The sequence below is a fragment of the Larimichthys crocea genome, chromosome I (assembly GCF_000972845.2).
Source record: "Larimichthys crocea isolate SSNF chromosome I, L_crocea_2.0, whole genome shotgun sequence".
Classification (NCBI taxonomy): Eukaryota; Metazoa; Chordata; class Actinopteri; family Sciaenidae; genus Larimichthys; species Larimichthys crocea.
The window spans coordinates 35,606,893-35,629,761 of NC_040011.1; the positions used below are offsets into that span (position 1 = coordinate 35,606,893).

At 42.3% G+C, this 22,869-nt stretch overlaps 2 protein-coding genes across 4 annotated transcripts in view; both read left to right on the forward strand.

The window, feature by feature from the left end:
• The window catches only part of dele1 (DAP3 binding cell death enhancer 1), a 14,853-nt gene extending 12,533 nt beyond the window's left edge, over positions 1-2,320 (forward strand). Inside the window, exons 10-12 of the mRNA XM_010741331.3 lie at positions 784-876; positions 1,217-1,373; positions 1,476-2,320. Of these exons, the coding sequence (XP_010739633.3) occupies positions 784-876; positions 1,217-1,373; positions 1,476-1,720 (495 nt within the window). The 3' untranslated portion in view covers positions 1,721-2,320. The remainder of the gene's footprint in view (positions 1-783; positions 877-1,216; positions 1,374-1,475) is intronic.
• Positions 2,321-2,742: 422 nt separating this feature from the next.
• apbb2a (amyloid beta (A4) precursor protein-binding, family B, member 2a) overlaps positions 2,743-22,869 on the forward strand; it is a 37,439-nt gene continuing 17,312 nt past the window's right edge. Inside the window, exons 1-8 of one of the 3 annotated variants that reach the window (XM_027280958.1) lie at positions 2,743-2,975; positions 6,606-7,885; positions 8,612-8,817; positions 11,471-11,617; positions 12,130-12,215; positions 12,391-12,451; positions 14,096-14,242; positions 14,488-14,615. In XM_027280958.1, coding sequence (XP_027136759.1) covers positions 6,637-7,885; positions 8,612-8,817; positions 11,471-11,617; positions 12,130-12,215; positions 12,391-12,451; positions 14,096-14,242; positions 14,488-14,615 — 2,024 coding nt within the window. In that variant the 5' untranslated portion in view covers positions 2,743-2,975; positions 6,606-6,636. The remainder of the gene's footprint in view (positions 2,976-6,605; positions 7,886-8,611; positions 8,818-11,470; positions 11,618-12,129; positions 12,216-12,390; positions 12,452-14,095; positions 14,243-14,487; positions 14,616-22,869) is intronic. The other 2 variants (XM_027280952.1, XM_027280949.1) reach the window with 2 other exon arrangements.

Genomic DNA, 22,869 nt, shown 5'->3' on the forward strand with positions numbered 1-22,869 from the left:
ATACTGCATTAACTGTATATATTGCACTTCGATTTTGCACTTCTGATTTGATGCTAAACTGCATTTCGTTGCCCTTTATTTATACATGCGTAATGACAATAAAGTTGAATCTAATCTAATCTAAAAATTCATGTTGACACTAAATAGACAACAAGTCCTGGGACCTGCTTTCCAGGGCTGCATTCACAATGGTTTTCTGTTAATTCATTAATGTCTGAAAATCAGGGAAAAGGCCCATCACAAGTTCCTAAAGTAAAAGGTGAGAACATAAAATATCTTGTTTAGTCTGAACCAACTAGTTACTTACTAATTAAGTGTCACATTATAGGAAGAAAATCAGAAAATAAAGAACTTTTGGCATTTTTGCTTGACAAACGACTGAAGAATTTATTGACGAGCAAAGTATTTGCTTTTGACAAACGACTGAAGAATTTATTGACGAGCAAAGTATTTGCTTTCAGCAACATTGTGTTTGATAAATGATGTTTTGACTGGTGGCAGTTAGAAAGACATAGCAAATAAAATGTTGATGTTATATATTAATAAAAAATAATATATTAGAATAATATGGATTATATTTTGTAGCATTTTCTCTCATCTTTCTTCATATTTGCTGACACCCCCCCTGGCCTCTCCTGGCAGAACCCCACTTTGAAAAACATTGCTGTAATAAACAATTCTTATTGCTGTTTGCAGTGCTGAGTTACCGTGGCTGTTTGTATCAGTTGACACTGGAGTATTGTTACAGAAGTGACCCGACTCACCCTTTCTCCCCCTCTTCAGGCGCAGGTCTGTCTGGCTTCAGTCTACTCTCAAGAGCCGGTGAGAGACGGGAGCAAGTCTGTCCACTACCTGAAGATGGCAGCAGAGAGTGGCGTGAGTGCCCTTCTAGATGCTTCTGGAGTTTAATCTATGGCTTTATAGCTCAGGTTTCACCTCCCCTCCCAGAATACCATCTCAGTCATTCTGCATTAGGAAACAGTATCCCCACCATCCGTCTCCTGCTTTTTGATATTCACAGCTCATTTCTAAAACATCCCTAGTTACACATTTTTGCAACCTTTTCCTGCAGTTGTATCACTTACTCTCACTAGGAATCACTTGAGAGGTACAGTCCTCTATTTATGTCCCTGGTGTCAAGGTTATGTACATATAGAAGATTGTTCTTGATGATTTAAAAAGCCAAACAAATGTTTATTTTCATTCCTATGTGCAGGACTACACCGCCATGCTGTTCCTGGGTCAGTGTTTTGAGAGTGGCTTTGGGGTGCAGCAGAATCTGAGGACAGCGATTGAATTCTACAAGCGAGCTGCTAAATCAGGCAACAAGCAGGCTAGGAGCTTACTGACACCCCCTAATGACATGCTGAAGGGTAAGCCCACATCTGTATCAGTCACTGATTTTGTGCATTTGCTAGCGATGGCACCGCATGTGATAATCATAACCGTATCTCATGTCTCCCTCTCCTCTTCAGCGGAAGATGTGATGTTACGCTCCATCCGTTCAGCTCCATGTTTCTCTGTAGCCGATCATTGCCTGTCCTCTCTGGTCACTGGCATCCCTCCCTCCACCAATCTCCCTGTCACCCTTTCCCTCCTGCCTCACTCCTGGAGTACCGGGAGTTTGTGTGTGTCCCCGGCGCTGTCCTCCACTCCTCTTCACCTCCATCCTTGCAATACTGAGGGAGGAACCTGCCAGTGGACTGTAGGGATAGGATGAGTTACCCTGAGCTGGCACAGGCCAAATTGAGGAATGTATTTCATAGTGCGAAGGTTTTTCACAGAGAAAAGTCAGATTGTGTAAATATTGTGAAGTCTGGATTAGAGTGAAAATATTTTATACTTGGTGATTTTTTTAGAAGTCTGAAAGAGTTGTTGGATACAAGATACAACAATATTATGTGTTGAACGGGATATAAGCTTTTCTAGTATTTGTACAGTGTTTTCTATGTTCTAAGTTCTCCTCTTCCTAAGAAAATGTTTTCTAGGTGCCTTTAGATGAGGTGAGAATATCAGGTGTGTTGTTTCTCTCCCTGCTAACGAAGGATTAATGGCATAAAAAAATACGTTCTTTTAAGTAAAGTGCTTTATATTAATGTCATATCTACCTTCAATATTACCGGTCCTAAGTAAGTCAAATGTTTCATTGTTGTAAAAGAGCAGCTTTAGAAGATATAGGGAAGGGAAAGCACTACATGTTTTGTCATAGCTCAACCTCTAAACTATACACATGCCAAAGTGGATTATGATGCACTGTGAGGTTGCTGTTTTCTGTTATACGCACAAGTGAAATAATAAAAAAATTCAAAAATCATAAAAAGCTGTTTTAAGGCTGTCTGGTTACTTTGTAATTAAATTCACTAATAAGCATAAAAACTGTATTTCAGGGAGCAGAGAGTTGTAATCTGTCAGTATTCACTCTCATTTTAATGAATCAGTACTAGTTTATATTCTCTCTGTAGGGAGATAACTACAGATGGTAACATCATTAGTTTTAGGACCACTTTGAGTCAATTCATGCATTATTTATCTAAAGAGAAATAAAAGTGTGTCTCAGGGACACTTCACAATAAACCATTCATATTTCCTCAGACTAGTGCATGACGTAAGACTCCGATGATGTGTGATTTCATTACCGGAGTTGCAAAATAACACCGGTAGATTTATTATGATTTGCGTCTCTGTGCGCCGAGCGTCCTGCGTCCTGGTCTCTGATTGGCCGGCTGGCTGAGGGAGCTCCACAGCGCCGCGCTGCTCCGGGATCCTCTGGCGCAGAGAGAAATCGCAGGTTGGCCACCAGCGAGCACCGATCCGGGCTGGGAGGGCAGATGTGATGTGATCCAATACGGGCGGCCGGCTGCAGCTACGGGGTGGACTGGCACTTAAAAGCGGCTGTCGACCTCGGCCCGGCTTACTATACTGTGTGTCGTCGTGGGAGTGGAGGCGCAAAAAGCCTGGAGGCTGACCGAAGAGCGGTGAGTGGATGTAAATAGATGCTCTCGATGGGATGCGCTCCCCTCCCAGTGCGGCGGTGGTGCTGGTGGTGGTAGTGATGGGGCTGGAGAGAGGGACAGGATGCTGAAGATTTACTGCGTCTCACATATCGACAGCTTTGCTTCCGCAATATTGGCAACTCCACCTTTACATCCTCGGCGCTGTGGTGGGTTTAAAGACAATCTAACGCTGTTTTCAGATGTATAAGACAGGGAGTTTATTAAGGTGGCAGCAAGAGACGAGCGGCTAGATACTCCACCCATGACATCATCGACTTTTTCAAGTTCATTTTCTGCCCAGCTCGTGCTTTCATCTGTTGCATTTCATTTCTGAAGCAGTGGGTGCAGTTCAGAGTTGAGGAAAGAGGCCTGCCATTACAGGGACTTAAGTTGATAAAGGATGGTTTCCTCTGACAAGGCCAAGATCTGTGTCAATATGTAGAAGAAACAATGTGATGATGAATCTCCAAAGCACATTATTATTATTATGAAGTCATTTCTTTTTTTGGGTGACCTTCAGGTGAAAACACTATTGTATGTCAATTTCTATACAAGGTGAGCAGGCAGTATAAACAGCTAGAGCAGATAAGGATCCTTGTTTTGACACCTTGCTCCAAAAATAGAGAGGGAACATGATATGCATATTGATATTAGTCTGTCAACAAGTTTTATTTTTTCATCTTTTATCGTCGTGCAAGTAAATCTGTAGGAGAGGACATGACTTGTATAATACCTGCTTGTTTTCTCTGTGATTTTACTGTAATGCAAGCAACAACTGAGCACACACAAGGAAGCAAAAAAGGATGCTTTCAACGAGACATCATTGTTTTACTAGTATGTAGGTTGCTGCTGTCTTGTGACACAGCTGCTGAAATCTCGTGCATCTCATCAATGACCTCTGCTGTTGGAGAACACAACAGATGTATTGAGGGCAACAGTTTAAACTACCTTTGTGTGTAGACTGTGCCCCACTGTCCTGCAAACTGCTGTGTCATTCTCATCGCTTTCACCCTCTAATAACCATCCTTTTCTTCTCCCCGCTCCCCTTGCGTCCTCTCCTCGCCCCACTTTGTTTAACCGACGGGAGTAAAGGCTGCTATCTCTGTCCAGATGATCCAGTTTGTCTGCAACTCGGACGTTATGAAAAAAAAAAATCAAAAATTGAAGAAAGGGACAATGGGGTCTCTTTGTGAGCTTTTGAGGTTTTGTGTTAGGATGTGTAATTCGTGCTCTGAGTCATGCAACATATTTGCTGTGATTTTCAGCTTCAGTGGCTCAAGGCACATTTTGTAGCCGTCTCGTGGAAAGCTTGTATCTCTGTAATCTTTGAGCCTTCTCTCTTGCTTTCAGTGCATTTTGGACATCATCTTAATTTGAAAGGTCCCAAAACTCAGACAGCAATATAGTCTATTTGCTAAAGGAGGAAACAAGGGGCTATAAGGTATTGTAATGACAATCGAGATAAATGCTGCTGATTGAGGATAACTGGTATTCTAATGAGAGCGCAGGGTTCAGTGCAGGTAGTTCGTACCTGTTGACAGCGTGTTTGTGTCACAGGCCTGGAGCGTGAGCGCAGATTCAGCATAAACAGGTTGTTGTGGTTGTCTGGCTCAGTGACAGAGGGACAACAAGACAGCCACCCAGGGAGCGGGGAGCCGATAGGGGCCCCGCATGAACAAAACGCATTGCCCAGGGATTCTGCTCTCTCCAAAATCCTGCCTCTGTCTTTTCCCAAGATCTAATCGTGATTTAAAATCTGCTGTGTTTGTATTTTCCATATTTCCGAGAAAAGGCACTGATGATGACTGCAGCATTGTTTGAGGTGTGTGTGTGTGTTTGTGTGTGTGTGCGTGTGTGTGTGTGTGTGTGTTGATGATTCTGTGACAGGATGTTTATACATTATGCTTGCGTGCCTGGGCATGTTTTTCCCTGTGTTTAACTGTTTACCTTTTCCACAAGGTTGTCGTCAAATGAAATCATCCAAAAACAGAAGGGACAGTGATGCAACCCGTACATGTGCAGTGTCATAAGATCATAACGATCCTCTGCCACTGTCTTTGTTGCTGTCCATCTGTCTGTATTCAGCATCACAGGGCTGATCCACCCAGAGATAAAAGAGACACGGCTAGCTAGTTTGCAGGATCTGGCTGCCACTTCTCCTCCCCACAGACTGGATTATTGCTCAGCCTTGCCTTTGAGTGTTAGTCCTGGATGAATACATTGAGGATCTGACTCACTCCCAGTATCATGCAAATGCAATTCAGCTTCAGGACTTTGATACAGGGTTTTTTTTTTAACCCTAACACTATATCAATGACACCTTATGTGTAATAACCTTGTGAGGCTAGAAAATAATCTGCACTCAAGTATATCAATAAAAACCCTGAGATTGGCTGTACTGCAGCTGGAGAGAGCAAAGAGTGAGATGTTTTTTTGGCTTTATGTTTAACTGTAACATCATAGTACTGAGCATCTCACCGTGATGATGTGAGAAACCCAGAGAGACACCCAAAGAGTACTTGAGCTAGAAATGCCCTTAAAAAACATTACTATAATATTATCTAGTATAGTAGTTTAGTAACGTACATAATATACTATATGTAGAAAAGCTTTTAAAAATATATTGACCCAGTGACCAACCATTAGCCAACCAAGCATAAAAGAAGCAACCACAAGAATCAGTGTTATTGTACTCTGACTGACTGAAAGGGACAAGGTTGAAATAGAAAGTGAAGACCACTCTGGCTCTTCAGAAATATATCTTTTATTCTTCGTCAACGTAATCTTAGCATTGGGGCTCTGAACATGATATGTCAGCTCATGTTGAAATCTATAAATCATCAGAACTGTGCAGACTTAATTTCAGTCAGCACATACTTTGCAGCTTTGTAGTTATATATGATCATCGTTATGATGAGGGGGAAATGTATTGTTGTTTACTTTATTTATTTAATTAAATCCAAATTTATTTGAGCGTCATTTAAGTTCAGATCTTTACGTGTCCCTGAAGTTCACCTCATTAAAAATGACTTAGTGACAGGTGACCCTGACATTGGCCTGGCTGATAAATTGGCTGGTATTAGCTCATCACAGATACGCTGCATCAGTAGCTACAGATACTTCTACTATAGTACAGAAATGCCAAAAACCTAAAACATATTTAGGATGATTTATGGTATTTATGGTTGGGAATCAATTACTCAGCTGGCGTGCAGCCTAGACAGTCAACAACTGTGGACGACACAGAAATTGTAGCTAAATCTAAATACGTTGGAGCCCACTGTCTCTTTGTGTGAGGAAATGAATATATTGGGAATATATTATGATCTGCCTTGACCTGTGTTATTAACAAGTGAAATCTGATGCTGAACTATAAATCAAAACTTAACCAAATTATGATCAGTAAGGTAAGAAGATAAGTAAGAACTTCTTTTATCAACCATGAATCCATCTTAAGTGATCCTTATGAAATATTTTGCATGTTTACTGTTATGTGTAAAAGTAAGAACATTGGTATTCGCCTTAAAATCCAGCATCAGTTGGGCTATATCGTGCGGCTTATCAGGTCATGCAGTTATATGACTTCTGACTCTGCATCTCTTCTCTTACCAGCTTTATCACAGCAGTGTATTTCCTGTCAGCCATGATGTCAGTACAAACTCCTCCTCTCTCCCGCTCTGGCTCCTCCCCGTCTAATGTGGGTCTGACCAATCGAGGTGGCTCCTCTGCCACACCTCCCACCTCCCTCGGCCTTCGCTCATCATACAATCAGCTGCTTGGGCGAGATGTCATTAGGGAGTCTATGGAAACCGGAAGTTCAGCCACCTTGCCAAAGAGCCGTCAGAGGTATGCAATGACCAGTGTACGGAGCGCCATGGGGATAAGCGACAACTTGGCTTCCTCTAAAAACCAACCTGTAACGAGAGGAAGGGGTCTCCCCACCAAGTCCTCCTCCAGTTCTGCCCTTTACTCCTCCTCTTCCTCCTCCTCGTTGTCTAACACAACCAACCCAAAATTAGCCAAGAATGGGGCCAACATGCAGAGACGAGCTGAGAGCCAGCAGCTGAAACTAAGCAGGGCCAATACAGAGGACAAAATTCACAATGATTTCATCAATAACCCAAGTTCTGATTGGATAGAAATAGGAAAAGACAACTCACAGCTGCCTCCATTCCGAAGGAGGACCAAGAGCTTCTTGGAGTACCATGAGAAGGGCTGGGATCTGGACTCTAGTTGGGGAAACAAAGAGGACAAGGGGGAGAAGAAGCAACAGCTTTCCCCAGAAAAGGAGCAGGCCAGCCCTGCCAAAGAGAGGGAGAGCCAGAAGGAGGAAAAGCCCAGCAGTAAGCAGACCTGCCAGGAGGAGGAAGAGGAAGAGGTGGTAGAGCCAGTGGTGGAGGAAGAGGAGGAAGATGACCCCACACCACCACCAAGACAGCCCCTGCTCCCAGTGGTGGTGGAAGCCCCTCTTTCCTCCACCTCCTCCTCTTCCAGCAACAGCCCAGAGTGGGTTCCAGACAACCAGAACCAAGTTCCAGCTCAGGTCAGAGAGGAGCTATGTGCCCAGGTTCAGGCTAGTCCACGCAGTCCTGCAAAGCCCCCTCGGAGCTCCCAGCCCCGTGTGATCAAGGTGGAGCTGCATCCCAACAATGAGAACCAGTTCCTGCAACAGTACCCACCTTCTTCCCCTAAACAGGCCCGGGCTGCAGAGAGGAACACTCCTACCAGGAGCCGGGCACCCCCTGCCCTTCCAGATCCTGAACCAGAAACTGGACTCCCGAAAGTGGGCTTAAGAATGGATCTGACTCCTGACACTCCATCAGAGGATGAAGACTCCAGCTGGACCACCCTGTCCCAGGAGACACCATCTCCTCAGACTCCACGGGAAACAGGTTCGATATGTGTGTGTTGGTCTTTTCATCTGATCTTCCTTTTTCTTTTTTTTTTAAACAATTTGCATATCTGTGTCAGCCTTTAATCATGCACCCTCTGTTCACTCATCCGCTCTCTCTCTCCCTCCTACTTCCTACGGACTGTCTGATCTGGAAATTTACTAAAAGCCTCTTAAGCAAGCAAGTCTCTTCAGCAATACTGCTGAAACGTTTAAGGCCCCTGTGAGCCACCTTATGGTGCAGAGAGTGATTAGAATGGACAGAAGAGTATGATACTGCAGATAGCAGGGTGTGAAATAGGAATGAAAAAACAGAAAGAGAAAAAATCTGAGCTAGATTAAGTAAGCCATGATTGTCTAGGATGTATATATGTCTAGCAGGAGTTAGACAACATAAGTGAGATGGAGAAAAATATAAGAAAGCAGACAGGGAAAAAGAAAACCAGATGAAAGAGGAAGGAGAAAGATGCCCTATGGGTCTTGCTACAGGGGATGAGCCCCGGAGTTGCTATGACAACGGAAACTAAGTAGGGACAAGCTGACCGTCTCTGAAATTTACCATGTCCATCCGTCATATGTGTGTGTGTCTGCGTGCATAACCTTTTGTATGTATCATGATCATATGCGTCCTTGCAGAGCCCGTCTGTGTGCAAGCATGCATATGTATGTGTGTGTGTGATACACTCATATTTGCAATATGTGTTTGTGTATCACTGTCATCCATCAGCAGATGTATGGGGTGATGGGGACCTGCCCCCAGGCTGGCGGGAGATCTCAGACTCATCTGAGGTTTATTTCTGGCATGTCCCTACCGGCACCACACAATACGACCGACCTGTTGCCTCTGGCAACCAACACACCTCACCCATTGAGCCAGACAGGGAGCATGACCCACAACAGGAAACGCAGGACGCCCTCAGGCCACCCAACGAGGTGAGAGGACCCGAAAACTGAACACACATTAAATTAAAATGTATTTTTATTTAAATTAATGTTTGACACATTCATTTAAATAAAAATGTATTTTAATTTAACTAAACTTTAAAAAAAAGCTACATACCCAGATTGGTACAGGAGCAGTAGTGTTTTTCATTTAAGTTGAAGGTTGTTCATGTCAGCATAATAATTTCTTCTTATTTTTATTATTTTATTCTGCTGAATACCAATGATAATAGTACTATAGATGATAGAGCAAACAAACGGTTTAGATAAAAGAATTTATATAAAGATGCTTTAAGAAATGGTGAACATCTGTTTTTCATCAGACAGAAGTCTATTATTTATATATGTTTAATTTAGATTTAGCTACACATCCTCACACACCATTCTGTGAGGAAGCACACGTTTTTGGACAGATCATCTCATTCTCAATGGTTTGTCTTTATTTTTGTTACTTTCTACAATGTAGATTAACACTGAAGATATCTAAACTATAAAGGAACACACATGGAATTATGTGGTAAACAAGAAAACAAATCAAAGTATGTTTTATGTTTTAATGCACACTCTTGGTATTTTCTTAATCAGTTTCATGAGGTAGTCGCCTAGAAAGGTTTTCAATTAAAGCAACATTTAGAGATTTAGCACCTCCAGTTTCAGAGTACAGTTTCACTGTTGTAAATGTGTGTTTGTTATGCTTATATTACTTATAATGAAAAAAACAGATAACAGCCAAACATCAAGCATACTTATAATGAAAAAAACAGATAACAGCCAAACATCAAGCAGATGTAACAACACAAGACAGCAGCCAGCTAATGTTACTTACTAGCCCAACGGCAAGAAGCCCAGCTCGGTGTCTGTCTTTCAATCTATTATTTCACAAAGCTTTCATCATTAACTTAAAGTCTGTCCCAGATTTACTCTTGTTCAGCTGCCTACTCCCTGTTTTCTCTTCTTAGCTTCCTCCAGCAAAAACCTCTTTTGTCTTTTCGCCTCAGTCATTATATCCAGAGAGCCCAGTTACATTGTCTGCTTGTCCAACTCCAGTTCTGGCACAACACCAGCTCCGCTGCCTGTCAGCTTTCTCCCATGGCCTGAAAACCTCCTCTTCCTGGTGGTCCAAAACACCTGTGGTACAAACACTAACACCTCTCAGTGCTCTGAGCTCACAGTCTGGGCAGCTCGCCTAACAAGCTGTGCCAGCATTAACTAACAGCAGTTATAGTTCACAGTCCTTTACTTAACTGTCCATCAGGAAACTGTAAATCACAGAGATGAGGTGGAGCAGTCGGAGGACATCAGAGGGAAAACTAGAAAACATTTTCTCTATAAAATATCATCCACTTTCTCCAAAATCAGTGAAATAGTTGGCTATGTGTTGGTGTGTGACTTAGCGCTGCAAAGCTCTACATACCTCTTGCAGAAGATAGTCCATATTATGACAAACAACTCTACTAAGTAAAGAGAAATCATTATGGTTTAAACTGGCTCTCATAAGAGCCACCTTAGGAAAGAAAGATCAAGAGATACCTCTGCTGCAGATGATAGTTACCAGCTTAAGAAGTTGCCAGTTAACAACAGCTCAGATTAGAGCCTACATACAGTAAATGCATCACAGAGTTCAAGTAGCAGACACAACTCAACATAAATCTGAAGCAGACTGCACAGATCAGGCCTCCATGTCAGATTGCTTCAAAGAAACCACCATTGACCAACAAGAAGAAGAGTATTGGAAATCTGTACTTTGATCATCCAAGTTAAGATTTTTGGTTCCAACTGCTGTGTCTTTGTGAGATTCAGAGAAAGTGAATGGATGGTATCTACGTGTGTGGTTCCCACTGTGAAGCATGGAGGAGGAGATGTGATGTTGTGGTCGTGCTTTGCTGGTGTCACTGTTAGCGATTTATTGAAAATTCAAGGAACACTTAACCAGCACGGCTACCGCAGCATTCTACAGTGATATACTATCCCATCAGGTTGTTGCTCAGTGGGACCATAATTTATGTTTCTACCAGTACAATGACCCAAAACACACCTTCAGGCTATGTAAGAGCTATTTGACCAGGAAGAAGAGTGACAGGGCATTGAATTAAGGCCTCCACATAACCTGATCTTGATCCAATTGAGATGATTTGGGATGAGTTGGACCAGAAAGTGAGGGAAAAGCAGGCAACAAGTGCTCAGCATATATGCGAACTCCTTCAAGAGTGTTGGAAAAAGCATTTTGGGTGACTGTGCCATGAAGCTCACTGTCTAAGAGAATGATAAGAGAATATGTCATCAAATCAAAATGCAGTTATTCTGAAGAATCTAAAATCTAAAGCATATCAGTCTTAATCTTAACAATAATAGTCTGACAAAACAACCTAATGTCATGACATCTAACAGTCTCATGAAAACTCTATCGGCTGATGAATGCTGAGATATGACTGAAAGCTCTGAAAAAGCTAGTGGACCTTGAGTTCAGATTGTTTCAAAATCAAACAGTTATTAAAAACTTTAAAAAGGTTCAATTGAACTGAAAAAGTCTTAGTCTAACATATTATATATTGGATGACCATTGATGTACCCACCATCCTCTGCCTGTCCCTGCGTTTCTCTCATGCTGCATCTCTCTCTATCTTTACCCCTCTGTCTTCCACAGCGCCCCAGCAGTCTGATATCTGACAGCTCGGTGGAGCCAGTCCCCTCACCCTCTGGCTCCTCCCCCTCGTCCGCCTCCTCATCCACCCCCTCCAATGATGTCACCTCTTCTGGACCAAATCTCAATATCACCACCTGCGCAGCCAACGTGAGTCACATTTATCTGGATGCTGACTTGTTGAATTTGCCCCTCTCTATAAACATCGAAATGAAAACACTTTATTTCATCCTTTATTGTTATATATGTTGGATAGGATGAGATATATTCCTTCTATACAATTAATGTCTTTGGTACCATAATCATCAGTCGCTACAAAACCTTCTATCACTGGTCAGCTTATTACCTTTGGTTCATCAGAGTAAAACTTTGCACGGCTGACTTAGGTCTGCATTTCCCCCTAAAAGCTTGATGGTGTTCTAAATATATATTTCCGCTTTCCTGCTGCATTCATTAAATTTAAATGAGCACACAGTAATTTCTGTCCAGGTCAGTCTAAAGTGCTTATTCAACACAGATCAATGTTTCTCATGTTAAGTAGAAATGAATATTATCCTCTTCAGTTATTACAAAGCAAGTAGATCAAATAAGGTGGTAACATCTTACTTCCACTACTTATTTCTAATATCTCTTTTTCTGAATATCTGTCTGTTTTACTCCAGGAGCTGAAGGACTATCCAGTTTATCCAGATCCCAGTCTGAAGGCGTTTGAAGGGGCTACCCTCCGCTATGCTTCACTTAAACTCAAGTAATACACACAGACATACTCTACGGAAGAGACTTATCCATCTGTATTTATATCACAAATCTGTTTTTTCCAACTTGTTTAGCAAAGTCTGAGACATCATGTTTTTTTCATATACCAGCTTGTGCAATATGACTTTACTCTGACCATTTATGTTACATCTGATGTTTTTCTACAGCCCCCCAGCCCAGCTGGAGACAGTGGACCTCAACAATACCTTCTCCGATCCAGAGGCAATGGTAAGATCATAACAACAACATGCTTAATATTTGTGTATGAAATAACAATGTGGCCACGGACAATGAAACAGATTGGTGTCCCTTTATGTTGTTTGTTTTGCTCATGGACACCAGTCAGGACAAATTTGTTTCCAATCACTTTATCACTTAATGTAGAGAGAAACCATCTGATTTACTGTAGGTGGGTACTATTCCAGACTCCAGGCATTAATTCAAATCATATTCAGATACAACATGTACTGAAAAGCACAGACTACCATCTATAACTGTTTGGCAACATTTATAACATTTGATAAGAATATATTTGTTGTTATTAAGCTTGAATTTATTTGTTGAACAAAATATCAGCCTTTCAGCAAATCATGTTTTTTTTTTTTTATAAAGACAGGTCATCAGGTTTGTTTGCAATGACGTAATGAACCTGCATCCTGGCCACTCTCTCTCTGTCTTGCACTCTCTTGCTCTCTCTGTATGTTGCAGTGCCACTCAGTGGTTACTTTGTGAACTGAGCTGTGTTGAACGTGTTTACAGCCAAATTATGTAGGTGTTTCTGGAAGAATAGCATATAGAGAGGCTCAACTAGCAGATGTGCGGGATGATCACATTTAAAGTAGGAGCGGGTAAATGAATAAAATGAAAAAATGAAAAGGGAAAACATCTCAGGTTAGGTTTGAAAAGAGACAGAGAGAGTAATCTTTTCTCAGACAGGCATATCATCTGGACTCACAACAAAGAATAAAAATTGGGGAGTTGGATGGAAGTGGTCAGTGGTACTGCAAAAGACATTATTCAACCAACATTAGTCAAATGTTGTATGCTCACTTAGTGTAATAAAATGGCATCATATCTTCTGTTCCAACACCAAAAATACCAAGTACATTTTCTTGTTTAGTCAAAAGAAAATTTAACTTAACTCATGAAGGACAGAAAATAAGTCTTGTACGTGCTTTACTAATTCAGATTCAAGTGAAAGAAAAGCTTGAGCTACTCCATGATGATACATCAGTGGAACCCAAAAAACACAGGAGAGAGGTGTGAGAATCCATATCTGATCTCAGGAATTTATCACGAGGTTTTCCTCTTTGTGGTAGAGAAAGAGAAAGAGTTTGAAAGAAAGGCGGCACAGAGTATGGTAACTGCTGGCCTGAGACTACATATACCACACACACACACACACACTCAATGTACTGACTAAGCAAAAACAATAAGTAATTAGAGGATCAGACAGTTTTTAAATGAAAATGACCTGTAAAATTATTACATTCAATTAATACATTATGTTATTACTATTTCTTCATCATTGATCTATATAGTTTTTAGTTGGTTCAACTTTGTTCTAACTGTCTTGCCGTAATTATTTACACACATAGTTTGACTGTTCAACAAAGGATTTTAGATGAAATGGCGTTTTTTGATCATATGGTTAAGCTTTGGGTTTGTTTATAACTCATCTAATCATCTGACCACTTATGTTTCTTCACTATAATTATTTAGCAACAAGCCTAAACTAAAAAATAATCAACTCTTGAGTTTAAATCAAAACCAAAACATCATTTAAGGATAGAGATTGGAGATTATATATTAGGATATGAAGTCTGTAAATCCTTACAAGTTTGACAAATCAGATGTGTGTGTTATTTTCAGTCATTTCCTGTGCGGTCTCTGGGCTGGGTGGAGATGGCCGAACAGGACCTGTGTGAGGGGAGGAGCAGCGTGGCTGTCCACCACTGTATCAGACAGCTGTCCTACTGCAGGAGGGATATACGAGACTCAGCCGGCGTCTGGGGAGAGGTCAGTGTGTCAGCAGAGACAGTCAGTATATATTAGAGTGGTTAGAGAAAGGTTCCCAACTTTTTGGCTTGTGAGCAAAACACAACACCTTATCACATGTTGCATCTCTAAGTTGCATACATTCAACCAAAGACAACCATGTGTGTGAGCAGAACGTTGGTAATGGTTAATAATAATACAAATAATAATAGAAAATGTGTAGATTTTTGAATCACAGTGCAATCCCATGGTTTGTGGTCTCACAGGGGAAAGGGATGCTCTTAGTGCTTCAGGATCGCATGTTGACCCTGGTTGACCCAGACGATCGCAGCCTGCTCCACTCTCAGCCAATCAGTAGCATCCGTGTATGGGGGGTCGGCCGAGACCACGACAGGTTCGTGTATAAATCAAACGTATTTCTCCTTTTTTTTTAATATGACACTTTTATGTCGTTGTCACCTTGCTAGTATGCCTGGCTATTCAAAATGTATCATTTCCTCTTGAATATGGGTAAGATACAGACAAGAACACACCAGCATCTGAATCAGGCTGCAAACATACACACGAACATGCAAATACACAGCTTGCACACTGTAAAAACGCACGTATGGAGCATTCTCGCTGTTACAAGCTGATTCAGGAGTTTTAACTAATCATCAGAGAATGAAATCAACCTCATTATAATTCAGTGCATATTTGCACAAACTGCGTTCAAAACACCATAATTATGCTCATTGCTGCACGTTTCCATTCTAGACTAAGGACCTATGGGACCTTCAGTCATTTGGCAATGGCCCATGGTCTTAACCTTTTACTATTGAGCTGACAGTGTGCTGAGGCTAGCACAGCTGCTAATAGTGGGGACAAGCTAAGCCCTCATTGATATGGGCCCCTCAGGGTTTCCATTAACCCATGAAGGAGCCTTCAGCTACTACACAGAGCTCACACACACCTGGAGACATAAGTGCTGATGTAATATATATGCATAGATTTAATATGTACAAGACATGTAGGCCTAGTTGCATGTGTTCATCTACCCATATGAGCTTACACAGCAGTATATATTGTTTTTCTCAATACTACAGAGCTAAGAGACTTTGTGAGTCACTTTGGAGATGTGTCGCATAATGGCTGTTCAAATGAGAGAAGTGGTGGAGGTTTGCAGTGCAAGAAGCTGTCTGGTCTTGACATGTGTAATCAGCTGTTAAGGGATTGGGTGAAAATGGAGTTTAAAATAGCGTCTGTGTAAAAGGCTTTACTTCACTCGCCCAGACTCGGCTTCTCGTTACCTCTTTCTGTCTTCCTGCCTCTGTTTCTTTCTACATCTCTATTCTTTCTTTCTTTGTCTGTTTAGTGCTGCCATAGTCATAGGGATGCTGTGGGAGGCGCCATCCCACTCTTCTCCTCTCCATCCTGTCTTTCTCCTGTTTCCCTTCCCTCGACAGCCACGCCAACACAACATTAGCTGTGTGTGTGTGTGTGACAGATAAAAAAGGGGAAAGAAAGAAAGAAAGAGAGCTCTTCCACCCTCTCCCGTCTCAGAGGATCAAGAAACTTTTCAGTGGCTGTCTCTCTCAGCGGTAATGGATAAAGCGTGTAGTGGAAAGAAGAGGGGAGGGCCCAGGCTAGCTCTCCCTCTTGTCCTTATTTTCTCTCACTCCATCTCTCTCTCTCTCTCTCTTACAGCATTAAAGCTTCCACTCTCTCCATCCTCTCCTCCCACCAGCACTTTAAAATCTGCAGTTTGCACCCATCTGTTTGATTTCAGGCTCATGACTTTGAATGTACTATAACTCTACCCTGACTGGGAGTGTGTATGACTTAGAAGATATTTGATGCTCTGAGGCTGCAGTGGCTTCCCTTTCCATATACATATGCAGCAACTTGCATCTGAAGAGGGGTGGACAGTGTGTGTATCTGAGACAGGGAAATATTTTTCCAGAGGTTGGAATAACGTCATCCTGCCACTAGGGTGCACTATGATCAAAGTCTGTGGATCCAGGGAGCGTATAGTAAGTCCACTAAAGTATAAGGACATCCCTGCTCCGTGTACTTCTGGTCTGGAGCTGTTTCTCCTGGGTAAACCCATCAGTTTTAATTTAGGAAAGCTTTAACCCCACAGCTTAAAATAATAATTTAAACAGTGTGTTTCCAACTTTGTGGCAGCAGTTTTGGGAATACTTTATTGTGTTAATGTCCTTATGCACCAAACTAGGTTCATAATGTTTGTTGGCCTGAGTATCCAGGCAGACATCCACACACACTTTGTGTATTGCATTCTGTCATTACCATTCTGTGTATTCGGACAGATACAGGACTCTACACTCAAACATATGTGTGTATCTGGATTGATTTTGTTGTGGATTGAGTGAATAGACATTGACCTTGGCATATGCAGAATGTACGTCTAGAGACACGTGCAGTAGACGGGAGCTGAATACTTGTGATCACTCAGAAAGCAACAGGTGATTGTTATATTACTGATAGAATCTGTTTACTTCCTGATGCGTAGGAGGGTTTGGCTTTCTCTCAAGCAGCAAAACGAGAAATGTGGAAAAGCTTATAGTTTGTTTTACTTCAATGATTATTATTGCTCTCTGGATTAATATATACTGTAGGCAGGCTCTTACATTTACTTTTAGTCATTTTTTGTATTTTTGTTGTTTGAAATTTATTAACTGGTCACTTAATGAGTCTGCCTAGGGCTAGTGCCGTGATAGTGGACTGAGAAGGTGGTTGGTTTGTGTCGTTAGTTTCTTCTGATCATGCGTCTTTTACTTCTTTTTCTTTTTTAAATCACCAAATTGTGATCTGGAAAGAGCATTGATTACACCATCTACTCTGCAGTCAGGCCCATAACTCTTTTTTGAAAAGCAGAGCAGCGGCTGTTATAGCAACATATTATATTAATATCGTGTATTGTATGACTGACTTGAGAAACACAGAAACTGTATGCTGACCTGAGTCGGACTGACTTGCTTGAACACTGTGTGTGTGTGTGTGTCTTACAAGTCAGACAGGTAATGGTTGTTAGATATCTAAGTGAAGCTGGAAGAAGGAGAAAGGCACTCTTCTGAATTATGTAAAGAATAAAGGGGGAAAGGAAAAAAAAACCTGAAAGACAGGGAGCACATCATTTGAACAAGAAGTAAGCTAAAGGAAGGGAAGGAGTGAAAGACTCTGCATGAATGAATGCATGCATGGAGGTTACCTCAAAGTAAAGCTCCCTTTGCTCTCTCTCTTTCTGTCTCCTGTCTCTTTCTCTATCCATCTATGTGAGGAAGATTCACAGTCTTGTCCTGGATGTTCTCTCTCTCTCTCTCTCTCTCCTTCAGCTTGATTCAATATGAATGAGTTCCCTTGTCTCTTAAGCGGGACGAGGGGTAGGGGGGGCTGAGGGAGCAAGGGGTTTAGCTCCTCGATGAAGTCATGAAGCTATATCTGGAGCACTCAGCAAGTCCAACCGTGCACACCCGTGGGTGCGTGTACATGTGTTATCATGTATGTGTGTGTGTGTGTGTGCAAGTGGACTTGAATTGATGAAGTCATAGGTCTATATCTGGAGCACTCTGTTTGTATGTGTATGGTGGTGAATGAGTGGGTGTGTCTGTGTCCCCCCCCCCCCCACACTTCTCCCTCCTTCCCTCTTCTGTCGAAGGTCTTGCGCTATTTCTACTCTTTGTCTCCAGCGCTCTTTCTGCCTCTCTCATGTGCCATTGGCTGCACAGCTTTGCCTCTTCTTCTTTCTGCCTCTCTTTGTTTATCCCGCCGTTGCACTTTAGCGGGGTGTAAGCCTTTCCGTGAGACAGGAGAGGGAGAGACAAAGATAACTGCAACTAAGGAAGAAGAGAAGATACTCAACAGGGAGAGAGCAGGAGGAGAAAAAAAAAGAGTGGCTGTGTTTTTTTGAGAGGGTATAAACACACTGATGAGAGAGACAGTGAGGGAGGAAGAGGCAGAGCATGCTTCCCTTCTTGCACTGAGCAGGACACGCAGGACTTTGCAGGAGACTCTTCGGACCGGGTGAGCCGAGCAAAGCAAGCAGACCGCAGAAGAAGACAGGGAGAGAAAAGGTGTAGCAGAGGGAAGAGTAGGAGGAGGAGGAGGAGGAGGAGGAGAGGGAGACACAGGGGGGAGGGGAAGGAAAAGGGGGAGAGGAGAAGGGGAAAAGGAGCCCCAGAGATGATTTGAAAAAAAAGAAGAAGAAGGAAAAGAGAGAAGGCAGACGGGAGGAGATTTACCCTCGGGTACCACAGCGAAGGGGCTGTAGCAATGTCACCGTGGTGTAGGAGCTAACGAGCCAGGGAAGTAGTCGTCCGTAACGGGGCGAGCATGTCTGCCTGTGTGAGTATCCTTATCTCTTATTCATTCACTCCTCCAGCTCTCCTCATCCATCCATTCCTCTACTTACAGTCATCCATTACTGTCTCTCTCCTCTTTCTAACTGCTCTGTTTGTGCTGAGGACACAGATCCCAGACCTCCTTTCATTAATTAGCATTCCCATTATTTTTTTTTGCCACTCATCCACTTCTCAGCCTCCCGCTGTGTGTTTGACTTCAAACCGTGCACTTTGTTTCTCTGTCCCTCTTCTCTCTCTCTCTCTCTCTCTCTCTCTCTCTCTCTCTCTGTCTCTCTCTGGCTGGCTGTCAGGTGTATGGATGCAGGCTGGCAGCAGCAGCAGTTTTGCAGCCAGAGTCACACAGATATGAGCAAGACATTGAGGGAACCTGATAAGAAAGAGAAAAAAAAAACATGATTGAAAGAAAGAAAGAAAAAGAGATGAAGTAAGCAAAGAGGGGATTGAGAAAGACAGAGTCTGGATGTGCTGCGGGGATTTTTTCAAAGTGTGTGTCGTGGCTGTTTGTAGGTGTTTGATATTGCACTTGGTTTCTGTGTGAGTGTGTGTATTCTGCAGAGCCAGAATATTAAGAAATTTTGACATACGCATCCTGCGCTGCACTCTGGATTTGTTTAAATGAGGATACTAATTTCCACCCAAGGGATCAGTAAAGTGTTTCTTATTCTGATTTTGATTCTGACATATTTCGCTGAAGGTATGTGTGTAGATGATAAATGCCTTCACTGTATGCATATGCATTTCTATCTTTCTCTCTCCCTCTCATAAGAAACAGAGGAGGAGGAGGAGGAGGAGGAGAGAGGAGGATGAAGGATGAGCAGGGAAACACTAAGCGAAGAACAAAAAGGCAGAGTGAGATGATTTACAACATCAGGGGAGGCAGTTCCTGCTTGTTTTCTTGTCCTTGGCATGTGACACTTTTTCGGATTAAGACATCACTGTTTGAAGACTGAGGGTGTGCGACGCTGTGATGTATGCCTTTAATGATGTCTTTGTATAGCCCTGATGTCTGTGTGAATTTCCTGCTATTTATCTGAACTATAGGTACACACACCGATTCGATGTTTCATTCATATTCATTAGTGGGCAGCACTAATGTCCTGCTTGCTTATTCCCTCTGGCTCGCTCTTATTTCCCCTCAGTGCTGACCTTATGTGGACAGCTGTGGCATGTAGAGGAGGAAGGAGAGGAGAGAAGTGAAGTGAAGAGACACGCAAGAGCTGCCCCTATCATTAATATTTAAATGCTGAAAACACTTACAGAAATCACCTCCATTTATATCAGTGACGTGAGGGTGAATGCGTATGTTTGGGTCGTGGCACCCTGATCTGATTGCTGATGTCAAGGCCTCTGTAACCTTAATTAACATGCAATGCCCCTTCCGACAGTCCACAGGGACAGAGCCCCAATACCTAGACCCACTCGATAGACGCCAGAATGATTGATGGCCTTTCCTTCCCACTCCGTCTCCGATTTGAGCCTCATACCGACCTCTCTCTTTCCCTGCAAGTCATCGCTCCTCCACGTCAGCTCCTTCTATCTTCCCACAATACATCACTCCCACTTCTCCACACACACAAACGCCTCATGTCCAGGAAGTGTCCACCACCCAGCCTCCCAGAAACCCTCATTTTCTAAAGGGTCATTATGGAAGGAGCTGTCTCCCCTCTCACTGTCCAGCCCAGAGTTATATGTCACCCACACACACAGAATTACAAAGAAATACTCAAGTGTAAAAAAAACCTTAAACCTTAAAAAGACTGAAAAAAACATTTATTTTGTCTGTCACCATCTCACTCTTGTCCCCCTCTCCCTCTCTTATATCAGCATTGTTAGACACACGTGGTCTAACCCCTGTCTTCCTGACTGATCACTCCTCCTGTACCTCCTCCGATAGATCCCCTCCCTTGCTGCAGCAGCCAATAAATCTCTGCCCGATAAAACCCCTCGCTGGTCCCAGGCCGTGGCAGGCGGCGATGTGAGGTGATGCTGATGTTCGCTGATCATACAGGGATGAACACAGCAGGACGCTGGCGAAGTCAGTGTCTGGCTGTAGCCTGTTCATCTATTCAGACTCCAGACGGCAGAAGTAGCCACGGATTGTTTAGCTATATATAGAATATAGAATATATTTGCATACTCAACATGTTTGGACGTGCCTGACGTAGGTTTCTGATTATGTTTTCAGTAGGGCAGCTGTTGATGTGCCTCACGGAATAATTGCATTAGGTGATAAATGAATCTCCTCTGAGTTATTTCAGAATCAATATCACACTTTATTCAATAATTTATTTTGACAGAGGCCATTTAAAGGTTCACATTTATCACTTTTCATGATTGAGTTTCAAAACATTTCTACAGCTCAGGATCAGATTACTTTTACTCACAAACCAATGATCTGCAAATAGATAAACTAGGTTAAAAGTTTAATTTGAGGTCAACACAGGGTTTCAAAAAAATCACAATACTTCACCCTGATTGGCTAAAAACTCCTTTAATTCAAATAAGATGAAACTGATGACCTGATAACGTGTCTGTTTAACATCCCAAATAATAACATTTAATTTAACAACTCAAATGTTTTTGTGTCATTTGCTCAAATGTATGTTGCTTTTTAATTAACGTTCACCAAAATGACAAAATAAATAAATAAATAAACCTTGCCTGCTAGGTTTATACAAAAATAACTCTTTATGGTATCAACTAAAACAGACAGGTTTTGAGATATCCATCTTTGAGATTTCTGCCTCCACAATTCACTGTTTCTCTGGATGAGCCTCAAAGGGACAACAGAAAGTAGTGTTAATGAAAAGTGTTTGCAGCAGAAATGTCAGAGGTGAATCGCTCGAATAAAACCAAAACTAACTACACGCTACAGTAGACACCATCAGAGGCAACTGAGGAATAACTAGAATTTTCTTCAATTAATCGTTTGGAAAATTGTCCTTGAATAGCTTTTCTTCTGTCGCAAAACACAAAAGATTATCACTTTATTCACATGAGACACAGAAAAGCAGCTTGAATCAGGGAATGTTTGATCAGTCAATAAGCCAATCAGTTAATTGATTAATCAGCTCCAGTTAGATAACTAGATGTTTCATTTGCTTGAACCTATACCAATTTAATAATATCCACTATAAGTAGAATAGAGACAACTACTATTACTGTATACTGTAGGCATGAAACATAATGATTTATGACACATGCAGCTAATTAGGTTACATGCATACAGTATGATCCAAACTGCACTGTGTAGAGCTCAGCATAACTCGACACTAACTCGACTCCAAATCCCTGTGCTCCCCCACACACTCACTTTATCTCTCTCTCTCTCTCTCTCTCTCTCTCTCTCTCTCTCTCTCTCACACACACACACACACACATTAGTAAGTTACATGAATCGGGGCGTCTTGCTGAAGTGACAGCTCACTGAAGCTTTGTCTCAGTCGGGAATATTGGCGTTTGGGTACAAAATCACACGCACACACACACACAGACTCCGGAGCAGTGTGATGTATAAATGATCAAGAGTGGCGTGAACAGCAGGACAACATTTTTCTACCTCTCCCACCCACCCAGAGTCCCTCTTTTTTCCCCTCATCACACACACACACACACACACACACACACACACACACACACTATTTCTTTTCCCATCTCACCCACCCAACCCATCTCTGCTCTTAAATATGTAATGTAACAAGACGACTGTTGACACATGGGTACCGTGTGTGCCTCCTTAGCTTGTTGCCCCTCCCTCTCCCATTTGCCTCTCTTCCACACCAAATGCTCAGAATTGGGTCACAAAGCTGCATGAGCACAAACTGGGGTTTGTGTGTATATGTGTGTGTGTGTGTGTGTGTGTGTGTGTGTGTGTGTCTCCCTCTTTAGTAAAACACCATTTTTACCATCAGCTTTGTAAATCTGTGCATTTTACTCGAAACGATGCAGAGGTACCTAGTGTGAATCAAACTGAGGTGCTTCTGTTTGCTGCTGTAAACAACATCAACAGTCTGCTCAAATCACACAGGCAGCGCCGTGCGCTCTGTACGCTGTTTAATACACCATAGACAACAGTTTTATTTTTATTTCCACTTGATTTTGTCCCAGTTCTTTGCTGCCTTGGGCAATATTGGTGATTGTGTGTTTGTGTCTGTCTGCCTGTGTATGTGTGCATAGACACAGGGATTTTTTGTCATGTGGTACCAGTGATGCAGAGAGGGCCTCCTCCTCCTCCTTTTCCTTCTCCTTCGTTGTGCCCTCTGGCCCTGGGTGCTCATTTTGCTGCTC